Source organism: Rhinoderma darwinii, chromosome 9, assembly GCF_050947455.1.
Source record: "Rhinoderma darwinii isolate aRhiDar2 chromosome 9, aRhiDar2.hap1, whole genome shotgun sequence".
Taxonomy (NCBI): Eukaryota; Metazoa; Chordata; class Amphibia; order Anura; family Rhinodermatidae; genus Rhinoderma; species Rhinoderma darwinii.
The window spans coordinates 65,203,754-65,225,565 of record NC_134695.1 but is presented as its reverse complement, the minus strand read 5'-3'; the positions used below and the strand labels follow the sequence as shown (position 1 = coordinate 65,225,565).

At 44.1% G+C, this 21,812-nt stretch overlaps 1 protein-coding gene across 3 annotated transcripts in view; it reads right to left on the bottom strand.

Annotated features, from left to right (window-relative positions):
• TRIM44 (tripartite motif containing 44) overlaps nucleotides 1-21,812 on the bottom strand; it is an 82,735-nt gene that overhangs the window by 58,474 nt on the left and 2,449 nt on the right. For all 3 annotated transcript variants that reach the window (XM_075838016.1, XM_075838017.1, XM_075838018.1), the window contains exon 2: nucleotides 14,200-14,277. In XM_075838016.1, the coding sequence (XP_075694131.1) occupies nucleotides 14,200-14,277 (78 nt within the window). The remainder of the gene's footprint in view (nucleotides 1-14,199; nucleotides 14,278-21,812) is intronic.

The following is a 21,812-nucleotide window of genomic DNA, read 5'->3' as shown; positions in this document are numbered from 1 at the left end:
CCTTCTCGTTGGCGTATGCGGTGGAAAGGGCGCACAGGGTTCCAGGTGCTCCCCCAAGACCACTGCTTGCTCGGATGTTGAATTGCAAAGATTGGGACACGGTTCTGTTGGAAGCTCGGAAGGATGGGATTCGATTTGAAAATGCCTCTGTGTCCATATATCCGGACTTTTCTCCTGATTTGCAGCGACAAAGGGCGTCATATGTCCCTATCAAGCGCCGAGTCCGGGACATGCAGATTCCATATTCGATGGCCTATCCGGCTAGATTGCGGGTTGTGGATGGAGATCAAGCCATATTTTTTACGGATCCAACTGAGGCGGAAGAATGGCTTACGAGCAAGCATAGGCGATCTCCCCGACGCTGATCGCTGTGGCTGTGCAGGCTGGGAGGTCATTGCCGATATATGGAACTCATGGATACCCCATATTGCGTGCAGTACAGAAGTTCCAGTGGAAAGTATCCTTATAAGATAATGATGTGATGTTGTAACATGTTATCTGCAACCTGCTATGGGGGGCCTCAGATCCGTGTTATAAGCTGGGCAGTTTAGTCCTCATAATTTCTTCCTTATGTGTTCTGAATAAGAGAGATGGGGGACCGTTAATACGAGTCAGGTTTTAAAATGGTGGATGGGATGCTGGTCGGGAGAAACGCTATTCCTATATAGATAGTGTGTTTGCGGCAGAAATACGCTAGTCGTAGACACTACCCCCTAGAGTATTGGCTACAAAGGTTTGCTCCTGTTGAGCAATGTATGTTTTTGATGTTGTTATGAAGGATATTGAGTCAACTCACAATACCGCAGAAACTGGCATAAATATTGTACACCTACGAGACATAGAGGGAACTGCAGATGGGGTTGGGATAATTGTCACTCAGGAGCTTGTGGATGGGATCCTGGGCTACGGTGCTCCAATATGTGTTAGCAGTACGAAATGGCAGGATTACGGTTAATGTCCTGGAATGTCCGGGGAATGGGGTCTCCTGAAAAGAGGCATATGATATTTGCTGCTGTGCGGAGACAGCGTCCACATTTAACGTGTCTACAGGAAACACACATGACACCCGATACTGTGAGGAGTTTGAGTAAGCCCTGGGTGCAGTGGGTGGGACATGCCTCACACACCTCGTACTCTAGAGGGGTGGCCATCTTAGTGCATGTGGAGCACCGTTGGAAATTGCTACAATCCAGCATGGACCCAGAGGGGCGGTACATTTTTCTACATGCGGTTCTTGATGAATGTCCATATGTGATCTTGGGGGTGTATAATCCTCCACCAGCCTCACTGGCAATAATACAGGAAGCCGTCCGGTTTGTGTCAGCATACCCGGGGGCCCAGGTGATTATGATGGGGGATCTCAACTTGGTTATGGACCCTGGAATATATAGATTTCAGGGGAATGGGAGTAGAGGTCCTGGAAGCCCCTCACAGTTAAGTCTCCTTGTACAGGAAATGGGATGGATTGATCTGTGGAGAGCGACACATAGAGGGATCAGAGAGTACACATGCCACACCCCACAATACAATGCGCTGTCCAGAATTGATTATATATTTGGATCGCATGCGGTTTTCCAGGAGGTGGATTCTGTGGATCATCTACCGAGGGGGATCTCGGATCACAGCCCGATCTTACTGACATTGAAAAGGCCACAGGCAGGCAGAAGGGGTATGGGTAAAATTCACCCGTTTTGGCTTCAGCTCATTCAACAAAACGATCGTATACCGGATCAGCTATCAATATTTATAGAAGCACATGCTCAGATGGAAAATCGGTCACTGGTGTGGGATACCCTCAAAGCCTATTTGAGGGGATGTCTCCGATCCTCCATATCCTATGTAAAACGTGCTTCCGCCCTGCAGGAGGAGGACTTAGCATATCAATGTTCACAGGCGGAAGGGGCATTTGTTCAGGATCCCACACCAGCTAACCGGAATGCTTGGCTGGATTTGGGTAGACAGTATCTACAAGTCTTGAGGGATAAGACTTCGCGTAGTCTATTCTTTAGTAAACAATCTCATTTTGAATTCGGCAATCAATCGGGTAAAATTCTGGCTCATATGGTGCGGAACAGTTCTAGATCCCCCCCGGTGATGGGTATAGTGGGGCCTGGCGATAGAACCTACACCTCCTCGAGGGATGTACTCGAACAATTCACACAGTTTTATGATCAGTTGTATGCTTCAAACGTTGATTATAGGATGGATGAGATGGAGAAGTATTTGGATGGAATATCGTTTCCTACATTGTCAGCCGAGCGGGTGGCAATGCTTGATGCTCCATTTACGGTAGACGAGATCTTGGAGGGAATGGCGTCTATGGCCAAGGGGAAAGCCTCAGGGCCGGATGGTATCCCCCTTGAGGTATATCTACAGTATGGGGAGCTGCTGGCCCCCCAATTGCTGGCCCTGTTTGAGCATAGCTATCGGAGCTCTGCTCTTCCGGAATCCATGTGTGACGCCACCATAATTGTACTGCTGAAACCAGGCAAAAATCCAGAAGAATGTGGGTCATATAGACCGATCTCACTGCTGACAGTGGATTACAAAATGTTGACTAAAATGCTAGCTAATAGGCTATGTAATGTGATAAAGGAGATCATTCACTCAGACCAGTGTGGCTTTATACCCGGCAAGTCCACCTCAGAGAATATTAGACGGGTACAGGTGGTGACGCAGATTGGATGGGAGGAGGAGCAGGACTGGGCTGTGGCATCTTTGGATGCGGCAAAGGCATTTGACTCGGTAGAATGGCCTTATTTGCTGGCAGTGCTGCGAAGATTTGGGTTTGGGGATGGATTCATTAATTGGGTCTCCTTGTTATATAAATCTCCACGAGCGCAGGTGTTGGTAAATGGGGTCCTATCCCCTTCCTTTGGCCTCCATAGGGGCACGAGGCAGGGGTGCCCACTTTCGCCACTTCTTTTCGCATTGGCCATTGAACCACTGGCTCTTAACATCAGGAGGGATCCCGCATATATGGGAATTAGAATAGGGGACAGAGAGGACCGGATAGGGTTATATGCGGATGACATGGCGTTGTTTATGGCGAACCCCAATGCCACCCTTCCTAGGGCCATATCCCTCATTAACGTTTTTGGAAGGTATTCCGGGTTACTAATTAATTGGTCAAAATCGTATTTGATGCCTTTGAGGCAGGATAACTGTGGATGGGGCACCCAGTTCTGCGGACTGCCAGTAAGACCAGAGTTCAAATACTTGGGGATTAACATTGCTAGGGACAGCTCTAGATCGTACGGGTTAAATGTAGCACCCTTGGTCGCGTACCTAAGGGATAAAATACAGGTGTGGAAAGGTCTGCCTTTGTCAGTGGCAGGACGCGTGAATCTATTAAAGATGATAGTACTGCCGAAGTTTTTGTATGTGTTGGAGCATATGGATGTGTTGGTGCCTAAAAGCTTCTTAAAAATAATAAACTCGCTGTTCGCGCCGTTTGTATGGGGGGGGGGGGGAGATCTAAACTCAAGCTGTCGATTCTACAGAGACCTAAAGATAAGGCCGGAGCTGCGTTACCGGATGTTTTTCTATATTACTTGGCGGGTCAGCTCAGGTACTTGACTTCTTGGGTCTCCCCCCCCCCTAACGACTAATGCTGAGTGTCATCTAGCCAGGGTGTTGGGCTTGAAAACCCTGTGGCCGATATTGGAACCGATTGATTTTAGACACCGCTCCCTGTTACCTTTGCATAAGTTGGCCAGACGAGTCTGGCAACAGGCTAAAGAGCTACTGGGGTTTGTGGGGGTGGTGGCGGAGAGTCCGCTGTGGGATAATCAGAGTTTTTCCCATTTGCACGGGATGGTGGGGAAACGTTACTGGTCCTCTAGAGGGGTAGCTGCTCTATCACAATTGCTAACGGAAGACGGGTCGGTCATGACGGTGAGTGAGATTCGGGCAGCATTTAATATACCACCGGGGGATGAATTATATTGCATACAACTCCATCATGCTCTATTAGCACAATTTCCACTGAACTCCGTGACGTACTCTAGCTGTGATTTGGTGGTGAGGTTGAACACGCCATTTACACGTGAAGTCGTTTCTCAAATTTATTCTTTTCTACTAGAGGCTAAAATGCGAATGGAGCCCCTTGTGGCTGAGGATAAGTGGCGTGCACTAATTCCACAACTCACAGCGGAGGAATGGAGGGAGGCTCAGGGTTCCCATTTGCTGGTTTCACCAGCGGCAAACAATAAATTAGTGCAACTGTTCATTATCCACCAATGTTATTTGACGACCGTAAGATTACATCGTATGGGAAGAATGGCGCCCTCACAATGTCATAGGTGTGGAGAGATGTGGGCTGATTTTATTCACCTAATGTGGGGTTGTCACTGGATTCTTAGCTTTTGGGAGGAGGTGGTTGCATTATTGACAGCAGTGCTGGGGAGGACGATACCTTGTAGGCCGGAGGTGTGTCTGCTGGGACTGCTCAATGAGGAACAATGGTCAATATATGAGAGGACTTTCCTCAGAGAAACACTATTCATGGCAAGGAAGGCGGTGGCCATGAGATGGATGGCAGATAGGACCCCGACAGTAGCGCAATGGCGTAAATTAGTCAATGACATACTTCCATTTGAGAAAATAGTGTAAAAGCACCGGGGGAAACCGGCTAAATTTGATTTGATCTGGAATGGTTGGTGCTCATCGAACCTCACTCACTGTACAGTCCAAGGGCTATCAGCTGCTCTGATTCAAGCTGGGGGCGGGAGCGGGTAAAGAAGTCGGGAGGAGGACACTTCCAGGTGCTTCGTTTTATGTCATACAAGGAGGATGGGTGCGTTATTGCAGAATATCGAACTGGGGGCATATTCCTACTTTAGTGATGTACAGGATTAAAAGTTTTGATAGAATGATTTGATCAATCTGTATTATGTATATGTGGTCTGCGAACCACGGTCCAACATCATGGGTACCTGCGAGTATTCCTTTTGTATGTATTGATCCTTCTGACATATGTACTATTGAGTGTGTAATGTTATCCTGATGTATGTGATGGTTTGACTCTGACAGTTACTTTTAATAAAACGAGTTTAAAAAAATATATATATTTAGGAAGTTGCACAATTTTATTAAAAAAAAAAAAAAGATGTCAAAGGTGTACATAGCCTATAAATGTCCCGCAAATTGTGAAGGTAATTCTTTAACCAACCCAACTATTCCCTTATTCTTTAACATGAGGTTCTGCAGCAGCTGCAGCGTGTATACAATACTGTGTCTCAGCTGCTTCAGAACCTCCCAATTCATACTTTAGATGTTGGAAATCTTCGTTTTGAAAAGGATCAATGTGTTTTATCATAATATATAGCTCTAACTCCTTTATTTTGAGCCCATATAAAACAAAAAACCCACCAAAATAGAAAATTTTGATTTGTTACATGAAAATTTTTTTCGCAGAAAACAAAGAAAAATGAATTCAAATAGATGTTAGGTGTGGAAAAATGCTGCAGCAAAAATAAAAAAACTACAGTCATTAAATAAACAAGATCCAAACATCTTGGTTCATTAACACGAGATTCTCTTGTCATGAAGGGGTTAAAATAATTTGGTCTCCACATCATGGAATGTCGTGATATCACTGGTTACATCACAAGCTGATGTCACAATCTACATGGAATGTTATGTAACTGGGCCTAGAGCAGTGATAGCACTGAATGATGACATCACAATGAGTGATGACATCACACTGAATGATGACATCACAATGAGACCAATGTCTTTGTGAGGTCAGAGAATGTGACATACAGAGAATGTGACTCCATGTTGGATGCACACAACTGCAGAAGCAGAAGACGACGAAAGAAATTGACTCAGAGTAGACGCTAAAATGATATACTGTGCGCGCCGCCGTGGGCGCCGCAATGGTGGCCAGCGGCTGCTGGTCACCGCTCTCTCATCCTGCATGTCGATTGGCTCCTTCCTTCTGACCCCATTGAGGAAATTCTATCAAAAGTGGAGAACGCTGATTAGGAATTCCAGCTTCCTGGCCAAAAAAACAACTATCACGACAAAGGTAAGGAGCTTCTTCAGGTCAGTTGCTCTGAAAAGACGTAAAGACCACGTCATCAGCCAAGACACAGGTGAGAAGACACCAACCTACATAGTAGAAGACATTGACTCCACTTTCACCATTGCAAAAAGTGGAGATTTCACTGCTGACCATAGATGTGTAGATGATGCACACGAGGGGCTTCTTATACCACAAGACCTGTCCCTGGGAGAAAAAAGTGAGAAACTCCCCCAAAAAAGACCACGGGACATTGATGCTGTGGAGCCACTTCTTGTCCACAAGTCACCACCTGCTAAAAAAAGACAAAAGAACAGAAAGCGACGAACCAATATAAAGAGTTGTCAAAAACAAGACATAGTGGTGAAAGGTGATGTCTCCTTTTTAAACACTGAGACCATTAAAACATTGGACAAGAAGGCGTCTGGTGAGGCTCCCATAGTCAGTCATAAAAGAAAAGAACCAAGTCACCAAGACAGTCAGCCCGGGACTTTTCCACCAGCCAAAAAAGCTGCGGTAGAAAGACCTACTAAATATTATGGAATCCCGGAGCTGGGGACACCACAAGTGGAGATGCCGGACCCTTGGAGACAGCAGAACATAAACAACCTGTCTCCAGAGCAATTATCGATACTGAAGAGCAAAGGCGTGAGCGCCATGTTGGACGATGACATCATCAACATGGCCCAGGAGTTACTGCAGTGTCAGTTTTTGGACTTTGATGGCCTGCAGCCCGCTGCTGCTCTTCTAGTGCCGGGGTACAGCGTATTAAAGAAGGCTGTGCAAATCCACTATGATGAGGAAAGGGTGCACTGGCTGACAACCTGCTTCAAAAATGGCGACATACTGGTGGCCGACAGCATCAAGACCAAAAATCTGCCTCCGTCAATCTGTGAGCAGATTACTAATATCTACAGCGCAGTGGTCGATGAGCCCCTGAATCACCTGAAATTTCTAAAAGTGGATCAGCAGAGAAACAACTATGACTGTGGAGTATTCGCTATCGCATTTGCCTTTGAGCTTCTGGCAGAAGATGGCGAACCCACAGCAATTTACCAACACCGGATGATGAGAGAGCATCTAATATCCTGCCTGCAAAATGGCAGGATCACAGGCTTTCCTAAAATGGCCAAGTAGTGACTCCATGTCTTTCAAGGAAGACATGTATAGTCTACGATGGGCCAAGAGATCGCCCTGACCTACAAGAAACAGCAAGAAGAGACAGATTCCGGGCTCGGTCTCTGTTCTCACCAATGGATATATTTACCAGACTTTCCGCAGCTAGATGTACTGATGGACAAATGTATTATCTACTGCATCAAGAGGCAGATTCCGGGCTCGGTCTCTGTTCTCACCTATGGATATATTAACCAGACTTTCTGCAGCTAGATGTACTCATGGACAAGTGTATTATCTACTGCATCAAGAGGCAGATTCCGGGTTCGGTCTCTGTTCTCACCAATGGACATGACATTACCGGACTTTCCGCAGCTAGACATATTCCTGAAACAAGTAAGTTATCTGCTGCATCAAGAGACAGATTCCGGGCTCGGTCTCTGTTCTCACCAATGGACATGACATTACCGGACTTTCCGCAGCTAGACATATTCCTGAAACAAGTGAGTTATCTGCTGCATCAAGAGACAGATTCCGGGCTCGGTCTCTGTTCTCACCAATGGACATGACATTACCGGACTTTCCGCAGCTAGACATATTCCTGAAACAAGTGAGTTATCTGCTGTATCAAGAGACAGATTCCGGGCTCGGTCTCTGTTCTCACAAACGGATATGACATTTAATGGACTTTCCGCAGCTGGATGCACTCCTGCAACAAGTGAGTCATCTGCTGGGTCAAGAGGCAGATTCCGGACTCGGTCTCTGTCCTCAATAATGGACTTGACATTTAATGAACTTTCCGTTACTGGAACTAATGAATCATCCGCGGCATCAACTGTACTTTAAAAAAAATGCCGACATGTTCCTCCACAGCACAAGGGGAGGGCAATCCTCCAGCCATGGTTCCCTAAAGGTTTCTTACGCCAGAGTTTTTCCTCTCCTGAATGCTGAAGGACGACTCTTCGTGAGTCAATGGCCCATCATTATCATCAATAATATCATCAGGGCCACATTTAAGACTATTGCCCTGACTTCTAATGGGACCTTCTACATTTGACACCTTGAAATTAATAAAGAAGTCAGTGATTATCAATTAGCAGTGTATCTGTGCTTCTTTATGGATTTTCACAGTACTTAATAGAGGTATAGTGGTCAACCCAACATATACTGTAGCGGTCACAGGAAACCCATATACAGTGAGAGACAAGTCTCCTATATACAGTGCCAGCCACATGTCTTCTATATACAGTGCCAGCCACATATCTCCTATATACAGTGCCAGCCGCAGGCACCATCCCCCATGTAGAGCACTTGCCTTCAGCATCCTTCTCTGAAGATGAGTAGCAGTGTAGCCACCCTGGTCACACGGTTAGTCCTTTGAGACTGTCATAATACAGACACATTTTAGAATCCATATTACGGCTTCAATACCCAGACCTCCTGGGGTTCTACTGAACCAGACTTAGATCACCATAAGTTCCATGTTGGTCCAAGTCCGGTACAGCAGAACCATGGCCGGTCCTGGTATTACACCAGTCTGAGGGCTGCCGTACACCGTATACTACTACATTCTTATGAGCCACAGCACTGATGTCAGAATAATAGAAGATAAGTAATAGATGTCTGTCAAGCAGCGGCTCACATAGTATTATCTTACAGTCCTTGAATTGGAGCACCTGCAGGGGTGCATCTAGGGGGGGATTTCTAGTACATAGAGCATAAAATTCTGCATATAGAATTAGCGGTCAATAAGAACAGTATACGTCTCTATGCAGTGAGCTCCCCCTAGTGGCGGCTGCAGGCACAATAATTTTATCATGTAACCCTATGGCTATGTGAAGGGAAGCAGAGCTCTGACCCCCATAAATAATTTTGCACCTATTTACATTAATAAAAATTAATTATACTAACATTTACCTGCCTAAAAGGGGTTATATGGTTCTTAAAATGTATGGCCTATCCTTAGTATAGGCCATCAATATTAGATCGCTGGGGGTCACTTGAACGCAGCAGTGGTACAATAACTTGGATAGCCGTTCGAAATGTAACAGCGCAAGTATGAACAAGAAGAAAAATCATGGAAACAATGAAGAGGCTGCGGCGCTTGTACGAGCGCTTCGGCCGCTTCAAAGAGCTGATCGGCGGGGTGCCAAGAGCCAGACCCCCACCGTTCTAATATTCATGGCCTATGCTGAGAATAGACCATCAATTATAAAAACCTGAATAACCCCTTTAAATAACTTCCAAAGACCCCTACACCATCCCAAACCAGCAGTAATATTAGGTGTTAACCAGGGTTACCAATCGTTCGTAAATTCACAGACAGTCCGTATAATGTGGGGAGGGGAATTTGCCATCTTCACCATGGACACCGTGCAACATGCCTGGAAACCATTCCTGTAAAAAAATAAATCTGCTTTGCCCTTAATCTTAGTTATATTTCTTGCAATTCAGTTATTGTCGGGTCATTTATTACCCCAAAAAAATAAAAAATGAGATATTTCCCCTGTATCTTGGGTTTATCATGACTGGTATGTAGAATATTCCTCAAGGTGGAAGGCAAAACTTTACTCTTATCGTTACAGAGCAATTTCTTACTTCTCCCCACATACCAGTAATACGTTTATATATCACGCCACCCTCATATCTAGGCTCTTACACGTGCCAGACTGTTTCACAATTTCTAAAAGAAAGATAAAATTCCAAATCCTGGACATAAAATAATTTTGCCTTAAAGCAGAATTATACTTAAAACACACATTTTAGATATAAACATAATTGAGGGGTCCAGGAGCCGGGATTCCCATTGATGGGCCCTTCCTTGCTTGTTAGGGAACACCTCATTTTATTCTACCATTCCTTTGCTTCAATGCATCTCAAATAAAAATCAAAATAAAACCATTTTGTGTATACAGCGCCTATGCAGACCTATGTGTCTACTTTATTAAAGGTGGGACAGGTTCAGTTCAGAGCATATGAACTGAGGAGTGGGGGGCTGCTTGACACTAAGGTAGCTGCAATTTAACCCCTAATTTCCCTGCTTGTTGTTTTACTTTTGTTCTGTATTTGCTCAAAATAAATATGAGCATTGTTTGTCAAATCCTGAGTGAGGACTATTTATGACGGCAAGAATACCCCCACCCCCCCCAACAACCATGATATGTACAAATCTGTAGAGATTCTGTCCAAGCTCTGGTGGTGGCCCCCTAAATCCCCCTGGGTCCTGCCAATAATCCAGCCTCGTTAGGTTTAGTGTCCCTATATTTTGCTGATTTCCCACTTTAGGCTCTTATAGCCTATCCTCAGGGTACCATTCCTGGGACACCCACCTATCAGGAGAACTGGGGTTCCACAAGCAGAGGTGACCAGCTTCACCCAGAAGGAGACCGAATAAAGAGGTGGCCAAGCATGAAGTCTATGGGAGTTACTGAGACAGCCAGGTACGGTGGCTTTATTGTCATAGTGGTCATAGGAGAAAATCGTGGACAGTGAAGGAAAAGTCCACGACTACCATCATCAGAGGAGCGCCAACATTGCCGCATCGCTCAATAGATTAAAATTAGAGCGGAAATAAATTATAGTGGGGGGGGGGGAATTTCTCAAAACTGGTTCAAAGGAAAAGTGGAGCCGTTTCCCATAGCAACCAATCAGGTTATAGTTTTTTTACGCCCGTTTTTGGAGCTGTTTTTCTATTGACCCAGTAGAAAACGGCTACAAAAACGGCTCAAGAAGTGACATGCACTTATTTTTACGGTGCATTTTTTACGCGCCGGTTTTAAAAAACGGCTGCGTAAAAACCGCTCCGTGGGAACGGAACGCCGTTTTTCCCATTGAAATCAATGGGCAGATGTTTGGAGGCGTTCAGCCCCCGTATTTTCAGCCATTTTTCGGGGCATTTACTGCCGAAAAAAACGGCTGAAAATAGTCCGTGTGAACATACACTTGCAGTTAAAAAGTGCGATGCCAATGATTTTCTGCTGATGGTAATTGCTATTTAAGCAATTCCCTAATATTGAACATTCGCTGTACGTGCAGCTTCCAAACTATTGGAGCTCATCCCGCTATCAGCTCTGCGTTCATGGTCGGAATCTGCATCGCGCTCAAGCTGTGAAGAGTGGAAATCCCGCAGTTTTGTGAGAGCAGAAACTTAATTCCCCACGAGCCTCTGTCCTACAATGACTTTCAATTTGCAATTTTTCAGCATTCCAACTTACAGGGAACCTTTCAATTGACCTAATCCATCTATCGGTAGTAGGGCAGAGCAGTGAGGAAGCGTCCCGACATCTCTAACCAGACCAACCAAACATCAATGGGAAGAGAACACATCAATTAGAAACCCAAATTAACATCAATTCTCTCGCTACTTTTTTTTTTATTCCACAAATTCTCTTGAAAACAGCTCAGTATTTTGAGACGTCTTTGACTCTGCATGTGAACATACACTAAGGGTATGTTCACACGGCAGCGTCCGTTACGGCTGGAATTACGGAGCTGTTTTCAGGAGAAAACAACTCCGGCATTTCAGACGTAATGGCAAGTGCAGGCGCTTTTCGCTGCGTCCATTACGGACGTAATTGGAGCTGTTTTTCTATGGTGTCAATGGAAAACGGCTCCAATTACGTCTCAAGAAGTGACAGGCACTTCTTTGACGCGGGCATCTTTTTTACGCGTAAAAAAAATGACCGTCGGCACAGAACATCGTAAGACCCATTCAAATGAATGGGCAGATGTTTGCTGCCGCTTTGGAGCCGTATTTTCGGACGTAATTCGGGGCTAATAGTTATAATGAAAATAATCAAAAGGAAAATAATGCAGGCAGCTCCTCTGGTGGTCCCCAGCAAGGATCATATGTCTGTGTATACGGAAGGGCTGAGTTTTAGGGAGGCCTCCACCTCCCAGCTTCCTCCAGCCATTGTCAGAATTGCAAGATGTCAGAGTGTGAAAGCATTTAGGCTGGGTTCACACGTGGCGGAATTTCACTTAAATTCCGCTGCGGACACTCCGCAGCGTTAATCCGCAGCGGAGCCGTTTGTCCATCGACTTCCACTTTAATTTAGCAGTGTTCGTTTAGACGATGCGTAAAATTCCGCTGCGGAGCATAGGCTGCGGAGCGGAATTTGGTGTCCGCAGCATGCTCTGTCTGTTGCGGAGCAGTGGCGGACTCATGGCGGAATTTCTCCATTGACTTCAATGGAGATTCTAATTTCCGCAATGAAGTCCGCAGCTGTCATGCACATGTCATGTGTGCTGCGGATGCGTCTTGCTTTTTTGACAGGACATTTCTTCATTCTGGCTGGACCTATGTATTTCTAGGTCTACAGCCAGACTGAGGAAGTCAATGGGGCTCCCGTAATGACGGGAGCGTTGCTAGGAGACGTCTGTAAATAGTCACTGTCCAGGGTGCTGAAAGAGTTAAGCGATCGGCAGTAACTGTTTCTGCACCCGGGACAGTGACTACCGATCCCAATATACAGCAACCTGTAAAAAAATATAAGTTCATACTTACCGAGAACTCCCTGCTTCTGTCTCCAGTCCGGCCTCCCAGGATGACGTTTCAGTCTAAGTGACGGCTGCAGCCAATCACAGGCCAAGCACAGGCTGGAGCGGTCACATGGACTGGTGCGTCATCCAGGGAGGTCGGGCTGGATGCCGAAAGAGGGACGCGTCACCAAGACAACGGCCGGTAAGTATGAAATTCGTTTACTTTCACTAGGGAAAGTGCTGTCCCTTCTCTCTATCCTGCACTGATAGGGAGAAGGGAAGCACTTTTCCCGCAGTCCGCAGCAGCTAGTCCGCATCAATTTACTGCACATTTTGGGCAGATCCGCAGCCGTAATCCGCAACCCGGATTAGGTGCGGCATTGATGCGGACAGTTGCGGAGGAAATCCGCCACGTGTGAACATGCCCTTAAAATGTACCTTCAACAATATAAAACTTTGAATATGATGCAGAAGAGGCGGTTATGCAGCTATTACTAATACATATTTCTAAGGTCAGAGTTCCCTTCTGCCTGCAATCTGTTTTTGCCATAAGGAGAAGGGGATAAGCAGTTGTCATATACCCATGGCAACGCTTATCCATGATTAAACACAGGATCAGGCAAGTAAAAATCCAACATGGCGAACCTAGTATCCCCTAACCGGAGACAATGGGGGGATAGTAGGACTGCCCTCATACACATTAGGCTCTCTTCACACTTGCGTAGTGGTTTTAATTGATAAAGGAAACCACTACACATAACTGGATCTGTCACATGACGCATGCCACCTGCGCCCAATGGACCCTATTGACTTACAATGGGGACCATTGGGTTCTGCAGAGGTATCTCTGTGGAAACTGCGATGGAGCCTCAAACGCAGATGTGAACATAGCCATAGATTATCATTGGCTCCTGTACACGTCAGTTAGCTATTCAACAACCAGGCGCCCTCATATTATTCTTGCACAGGGGCCCTCCTCTGTGTCTGACCGCCATTGCTGCCCTAGCTCTTCCCTATTACCTGAATAATTTCCACTTGTAAAGGGGACAATTTTAGTAATCGGAGTTTATACAGTATGTGGTGTGTATGTAAATCCCTAATATAAATGATCAAAGGTTTACCTTGACTGGTCCTAGAGGGTGACAACCACTTTTTCGGAATCAGAAATGTGCTCAGAGCAGTTGTCATTCCTTTTTCCATATTCGAAAGTGTTTTAGGAGGGGCGAGGTTCAGAATTAAAAAATACATGTGGTTCTATGAGTTCAGATGAATTTGTTTAGGTTGTTGAGCAATGTTTGCCGTCTGAGGCAGCTGGAAGAAGTGTAAGTTGTGTTCCTTAGCGACTGAATTAAATATGCCCCAAAGAACCCGTTAATTATACAGAAGACGACAGAGGACTGAAAAGGAGCAAAGACGCTACTTGAATGATATCCAAACCCTACAAGTTAAGTGTTTCATAACAGTTTCCCAGACAGCATATAATATGGCAAAAACCAGGCACGAGAAAGCAGCGGACGGAGGCAGCAGGGAGCACGGGCACAGGGGGCAGGACACATAGACGCATTCTTACTTACTTTGGAATTGGCGCATTTCTGCTTTAATTTTTCCACCATATCACCCATGGCGATCTTCAGGTCAACAGGTTTTCTTTTCTACAGGAAGGAGGGCAAATGTCACTATAGCAGAGGGCACAAAAGGATATGACTAAGAAAGCAGTTGATAGGACTTTAGTATCAATGATCTCTCGTCTTACTACATGTCAAATAAATAACCATTATGAAGAGTTTATAATGCTGTGTGAAGAGACGTGCTCTTATGGGGGGACACTCAGCTGGCACTGTTCATTGGGTGGCACTCTTCTGCCAGTGTGGTTTACTGGGGGTGCTCTACTGGCAGTGTTTATTAGTTGGCACTCTGCGGGTAGTATTGTTTATTGGAAGCACTCTGGTATTTATGTGGGGCACTCTTTTGGTACTGTTTATTTGGTGGCCCTTTGCTGGCACTGTTTATTTTGAGATCACTTTAGGGGGTACTCTGCCACTGTTAAAGGGGATGTTCCATCAGGGCAACCCCTGTACATATGCCCTATTAGTATTATTAGTATGGGCATCACAGCTCAAGAACCCCATTATGAGCCAGAAGCAGCTCTTGCTCTAGCAGACCTGTGGTGCCATCCATCGTGGACGGCCATTTTTCTGAATGGCTGCCACGTAATACTACATTTCCTCTTAGCACTGATGAGACAACCCTTTTAATGGATGCACTTTGGTTGGATCCTATTATGGGGGCTCAGCCTCTACTTGTGGGTGTGCAAAGCATGCTGCATCTAAAATCTCCTTGAAAGTTGGTAAATATGACAAATTTACTAATGAGGTTGAGGACACGTAACCACATAGTGGCAAGTGGGCGCATGATTGTGCTGGTGATACTCAGAAAAATCGTGCAGCCATTGGCCATGGCAAGCAAGACAATCTTTGCCACCGCAACCTGGGACCATAGACTGTGTTCACATCTGTGTCACAGGCTCCGTTAGGGACGGACACCATGACGGAAGTCCGACGGGCCCAATTATAGTCAATGAGGCCCATTGGGCGTTGGTGTCTGCCGTGCGACGGATCCGTCGCTGCTGTGATTTCTATGAGAGCAGTACACTAGAAATAGAGAACGTGTGTGAACAGAGGCACAGTAAGCTTGTTGACGATGTTTTCCTAATAAAATATAAATAAAAGAACCATAATTATAGCACCGATATATACAAATCCGTGGATGTAACCATGGCAACCAGAATGAAAACACCCATTGTTTAGCCTGGGTTAACACTGAGTTTTTTGCAGGAGGAAAATCTGCATCAAAATTAAATTTGGAATTTTGAGGAAGATTTTCCTCTGCCTGCACTCCGTGGCGTTTTTCGCCTGTGGCCATTGAGCGCCGCGGGCATAAAACGCAGTGAAATACGCTTTCTCCGCCTCCCAATGAAATCAATGGGAGGCATTTTCGGCCGTCTTTTGGCGCGTTTTGCAGCGCGGTTTTCGCGTAAAAAAACTCATCAAAAAACTCTGTGTGAACTCCCCCTTACACTGCTGGCTGATTTTTCTCAATTAATTTCAACAGCTTTATTTATAAAAAAGTTTTGAAGCTATAATCAAATAATCTTGTTGTTATTAATAGACAGCAGGCTCCTTCGTGCTTACATGTCCATACGTTACCATATACCAGTGGTCTCCAACCTGTGACTCTTTAGCCGTTGTTATGGAATGCTGGGAGTTGTAGTCCCATTATTTTTACGGAAGCAAAAAAGACTTGCCCTTCTAGCAGGGAAATATAGTATTACGAGAATTCTCTGGGTTAAAATAAATCATTATACTGTACATATGAGATAATAATATGATGTCCGGTTTCAGAAAAGAATTGTAAAGTTATACAATTTTCCAATATACTTTCCCTATCAATTTCTCACATTTTTCAAGATCTCTGCTTGCTGTCATTCTCTTGGAACCTTTGTTATTTACTTCCAGTGGGGGAAAAAAAAATCTATCTAGGTCATTTGATGGATCTGGTGCTTCTCTTTTACTCGTTATTCTATTCCTATGACGTAATAGAATAACTAAAAATCAAGTGCAGATGTGAACAGAGCCTTACCTGCCCGTCTCTGTGGATTCTCTCACTAGATCATTGTAAATAGTTTATTAAACTGCCAGACTGGGGTTAACAATAGTGACTCCACTTGCCATACCCCCCCCCCCCCCCCATTTAAGCTCAAAGTGAGAACAAATCTATTTATTTATTTAAAAAAAAGAAATCCCATCATGTATTTTACAAGGGTCAGTTGCAGTTTTATTACTTGTAGCACATAATAAGGCTGGGTTCACACGTGGCGGAATTTCACTTGAATTCCGCTGCGGACACTCCGCAGCGTTAATCCGCAGCGGAGCCGTTTCTCCATTGACTTCCACTTAAATTTAGAAGTGTTCGTTTAGACGATGCGTAAAATTCCACTGCGGAGCATAGACTGCGGAGCGGAATTTGGTGTCCGCAGCATACAATGGATGTTGCGGACCAGTGGCGGACTGGTTGCGGACTCATGGCGGAATTTCTCCATTGACTTCAATGGAGATTCTAAATTCCGCAATGAAGTCTGCAGCTGTCATGCACATGTTATGTGTGCTGCGGATGCGTCTTGCTTTTTTGACATGACATTTCTTCATTCTGGCTGGACCTATGTATTTCTAGGTCTACAGCCAGACTGAGGAAGTCAATGGGGCTCCCGTAATTATGGGAGCGTTGCTAGGAGACGTCAGTAAATAGTCACTGCCCAGGGTGCTGAAAGAGTTAAGTGATCGGCAGTAACTGTTTCTGCACCCTGGACAGTGACTACCGATCTCAATATACAGCAACCTGTAAAAAAATAGAAGTTCATACTTACCGAGAACTCCCTGCTTCTGTCTCCAGTCCGGCTTCCCAGGATGACGTTTCAGTCTAAGTGACGGCTGCAGCCAATCACAGGCTGCAGCGGTCACATGGACTGCCGCGTCATCCAGGGAGGTAGGGCTGGATGCCGAAAGAGGGACGCGTCACCAAGACAACGGCCGGTAAGTATGAAATTCGTTTACTTTCACTAGGGAAAGTGCTGTCCCTTCTCTCTATCCTGCACTGATAGGGAGAAGGGAAGCACTTTTTCCGCAGCAGCTAGTCCGCATCAATTTACTGCACATTTTGGGCAGATCCGCAGCCGTAATCCGCAACCCGGATTAGGTGCGGCATTGATGCGGACAGTTGCGGAGGAAATCCGCCACGTGGGGGCATGCCCTAAGCGTTTCGGTATGACATTCTTGCTGCGGCTGTAGGGAAGATGAAAGCTGCAGAACTCATACCGTTATCTGCTTGTCATTAATTGCGCTCAATTAACAAGCGGGTGTGTCGTGCTTTATAAGCAAAAAATACAACAACAAAAAAATGTTCAATAGAGGCAGAATAGAGAAAAAAACATCAATCGCTTTTCCATATCAAGATATTGTTATTTTGTACAGACATTGAACACTACACCTCCCAACATGTCTGACCACTGGACAAGACCAAAATACAATTCTATTATACTCTATACATAGACCATTACAACCCCCAACATGACCTGACCACTAGATATAATATAATACAATTATATTATACTCTATACATAGAACACTACAACCCCCAACATGACCTGACCACTGGATATAATATAATACAATTATATTATACTGTATACATAGAACACTACAACCCCCAACATGACCTGACCACTGGAAATGATATAATACAATTATATTATACTCTATACATAGAACACTACAACCCCCAACATGACCTGACCACTGGATATAACCATAATACAATTATATTATACTCTATATATAGAACACTACAACCCCCAACATGATCTGACCACTGGACAAGACCAAAATACAATTCTATTATACTCTATACATAGACCACTACAACCCCCAACATGACCTGACCACTGGATATAATATAATACAATTATATTATACTCTATACATAGAACACTACAACCCCCAACATGACCTGACCACTGGAAATGACAATAATACAATTCTATTATACTCTATACATAGAACACTACAACCCCCAACATGACCTGACCACTGGATATAATATAATACAATTATATTATACTCTATACATAGAACACTACAACCCCCAACATGACCTGACCACTGGATATAATATAATACAATTATATTATACTCTATATATAGAACACTACAACCCCCAACATGACCTGACCACTGGATATAACCATAATACAATTATATTATACTCTATATATAGAACACTACAACCCCCAACATGACCCGACCACTGGATATAACCATAATACAATTATATTATGCTCTATACATAGAACACTACAACCCCCAACATGACCCGATCACTGGATATAACCATAATACTATTATATTATACTCTATATATAGAACACTACAACCCCCAACATGACCTGACCACTGGATATAACCATAATACAATTATATTATGCTCTATACATAGAACACTACAACCCCCAACATGACCCGATCACTGGATATAACCATAATACTATTATATTATACTCTATATATAGAACACTACAACCCCCAACATGACCTGACCACTGGATATAACCATAATACAATTATATTATACTCTATACATAGAACACTACAACCCCCAACATGATCTGACCACTGGACAAGACCATAATACAATTATATTATACTCTATACATAGAACACTACAACCCCCAACATGACCTGACCACTGGATATAACCATAATACAATTATATTATACTCTATATATAGAACACTACAACCCCCAACATGATCTGACCACTGGACAAGACCAAAATACAATTCTATTATACTCTATACATAGACCACTACAACCCCCAACATGACCTGACCACTGGATATAATATAATACAATTATATTATACTCTATACATAGAACACTACAACCCCCAACATGACCTGACCACTGGAAATGACAATAATACAATTCTATTATACTCTATACATAGAACACTACAACCCCCAACATGACCTGACCACTGGATATAATATAATACAATTATATTATACTCTATACATAGAACACTACAACCCCCAACATGACCTGACCACTGGATATAATATAATACAATTATATTATACTCTATATATAGAACACTACAACCCCCAACATGACCTGACCACTGGATATAACCATAATACAATTATATTATACTCTATATATAGAACACTGCAACCCCCAACATGACCCGACCACTGGATATAACCATAATACAATTATATTATGCTCTATACATAGAACACTACAACCCCCAACATGACCCGATCACTGGATATAACCATAATACTATTATATTATACTCTATATATAGAACACTACAACCCCCAACATGACCTGACCACTGGATATAACCATAATACAATTATATTATGCTCTATACATAGAACACTACAACCCCCAACATGACCCGATCACTGGATATAACCATAATACTATTATATTATACTCTATATATAGAACACTACAACCCCCAACATGACCTGACCACTGGATATAACCATAATACAATTATATTATACTCTATACATAGAACACTACAACCCCCAACATGATCTGACCACTGGACAAGACCAAAATACAATTCTATTATACTCTATATATAGAATACTATAACCCCCAATATAACCTGACCACTGGATATGACGATAATACAATTCTATTATACTCTATATATTGAACACTACACCTCCCAACATTTTCGACCACTGGATATGACCACAATACAATTCTATTATACTCTATACATAGAAAACTACAACCCCCAACATGACCTGACCACTGGACAAGTCCATAATACAATTCTATTATACGCTATACATTGAAAACTACAACCCCCAACATGACCCGACCACTGGACATAACCATAATACAATTCTGTCAAAAGTGTCATTACATCTGCCTCGTGGCTTTTGTTTATAGCGGAAGACACAACGCAGTGCCAGATCCATCGCACGATGAATATCAGCAGTGCCCAACAGACCCCTTTGACTTACAACACGGTCCGTTGGGTTACGCCTGGGTGTCCATCCCAGATGTGAACTTCACCTTCCAGACCTAGAGAGTTGTGCCAAATTTGTCACCAATCTAATTCAAAACAGGCATTGTAGCCAATAGCAACCAATCAGAGAGCAGCTTTGTCTTTTCCACAGCAGTTTAAGAAATGAAAGCTGAGTTCTGATTGGTTGGTAGGGGCAATTTTTCTGTGAGACAGTTTTGATAAATGAGGCCTAATGTTATATAATTTATTGCCCAAGGAGCAGCTTTTAATTACAATAAAGCAACTTCCAGGGTAAACAAACATTAGATTTGCCCATGACGGAAACATTAAAGGAGTTTTCCAGGAGTTTAAATTACCTTAGACACACTGACGTTTCCATATATGTGGCTGTGCCGTATTAGGGCTAGTTCACATGGAGTTTTTTGCAGGAGGAAAATTCTTCCTGCAAAATCTGCTCCAGGCGTTTTTTGCAGAGTGGTTTGACAAAAACGTGTCGAAACACTCGTCGAGCCGTTTTTTTTCCGTCTCCCACTGATTGAAATGGGGTTTTGGAGGCGGAAACCGCCTCACGATAGGTCATGTCGCTTCTTTTACCGCGAGGCGGTTTTTTCCGCTCATGGTAAAAAACCGCCTCGGCCTCCTATTGAAATCAATGGGAGGCATTTTTGGACGTTCTTTGACGAGCTTTGCGGAGCAGTTTCTGCGCCAAAAAAACTAGTCAAAAAAACTTAGTGTGAACAGGGCCTTAGAACTCAGCCTCGTTCCTGGTACTGCAGCTCAGTCGCATCTTGCAAGATTAGGGACTATAAAGCCGCAGTTCTCAGCTATCACACTGCCTGAAATGGGGGCCAGCGATAAGAAATCTCAGCATACAAAGTATACAACTATGTCACCTGTCATGGTCGTGATCTCCAGGTTATATCGTTACTGAAAGCAGCCAATCCGCTGATCACTTTCATTTTTATTAGAGAAATCTGATTGGTTCTAAACAGTTACAGCACACGTGGTAATTTACAGGGTTCTACGTCTATATTTTAAATTTTTATTTTTTTTAAATCTGATTAATACTACGACCTAAGGCCTCATGCACCTGGACATAATATAGCTCCACTTTGTACAGAGCCATAGTAGGTGAAAAATGGCCTGACTTTACTGTCACCGCCACGCCAATCCAGTTATGAGGAACAGCTGAGCCACGTCTGACAATGGTTACTAAGGACAGGCTGCCTAACAACCATAATCTTTTCAATAGGGTTGTCAGGCGGCATATCCTTAGCAACCTGCAGTGTGTCTCACTATACTCAAGTCTTCAGATCAAGCTAGAATCGCCACAAAACGAAGGGCATAGAAGGGGAATACCAGCTGGTTGGCTGTAAAGAAATGCCATTTCCTATCTTAGGCCTCATACACACGACCGTAGCCATGTGCACGGCCGTGATTTTCGGGTCGGCCGACAGCGGAGTGTCACCTGTGAGCCGTCCGCAAATCGCGGGCCGCAGAACACGGCCGTAATAAGACTTGCCCATTCTTTCTGCGGTCCGGGCTCCTGGGCCATGCACGGACTGTGGAAACCACGGTC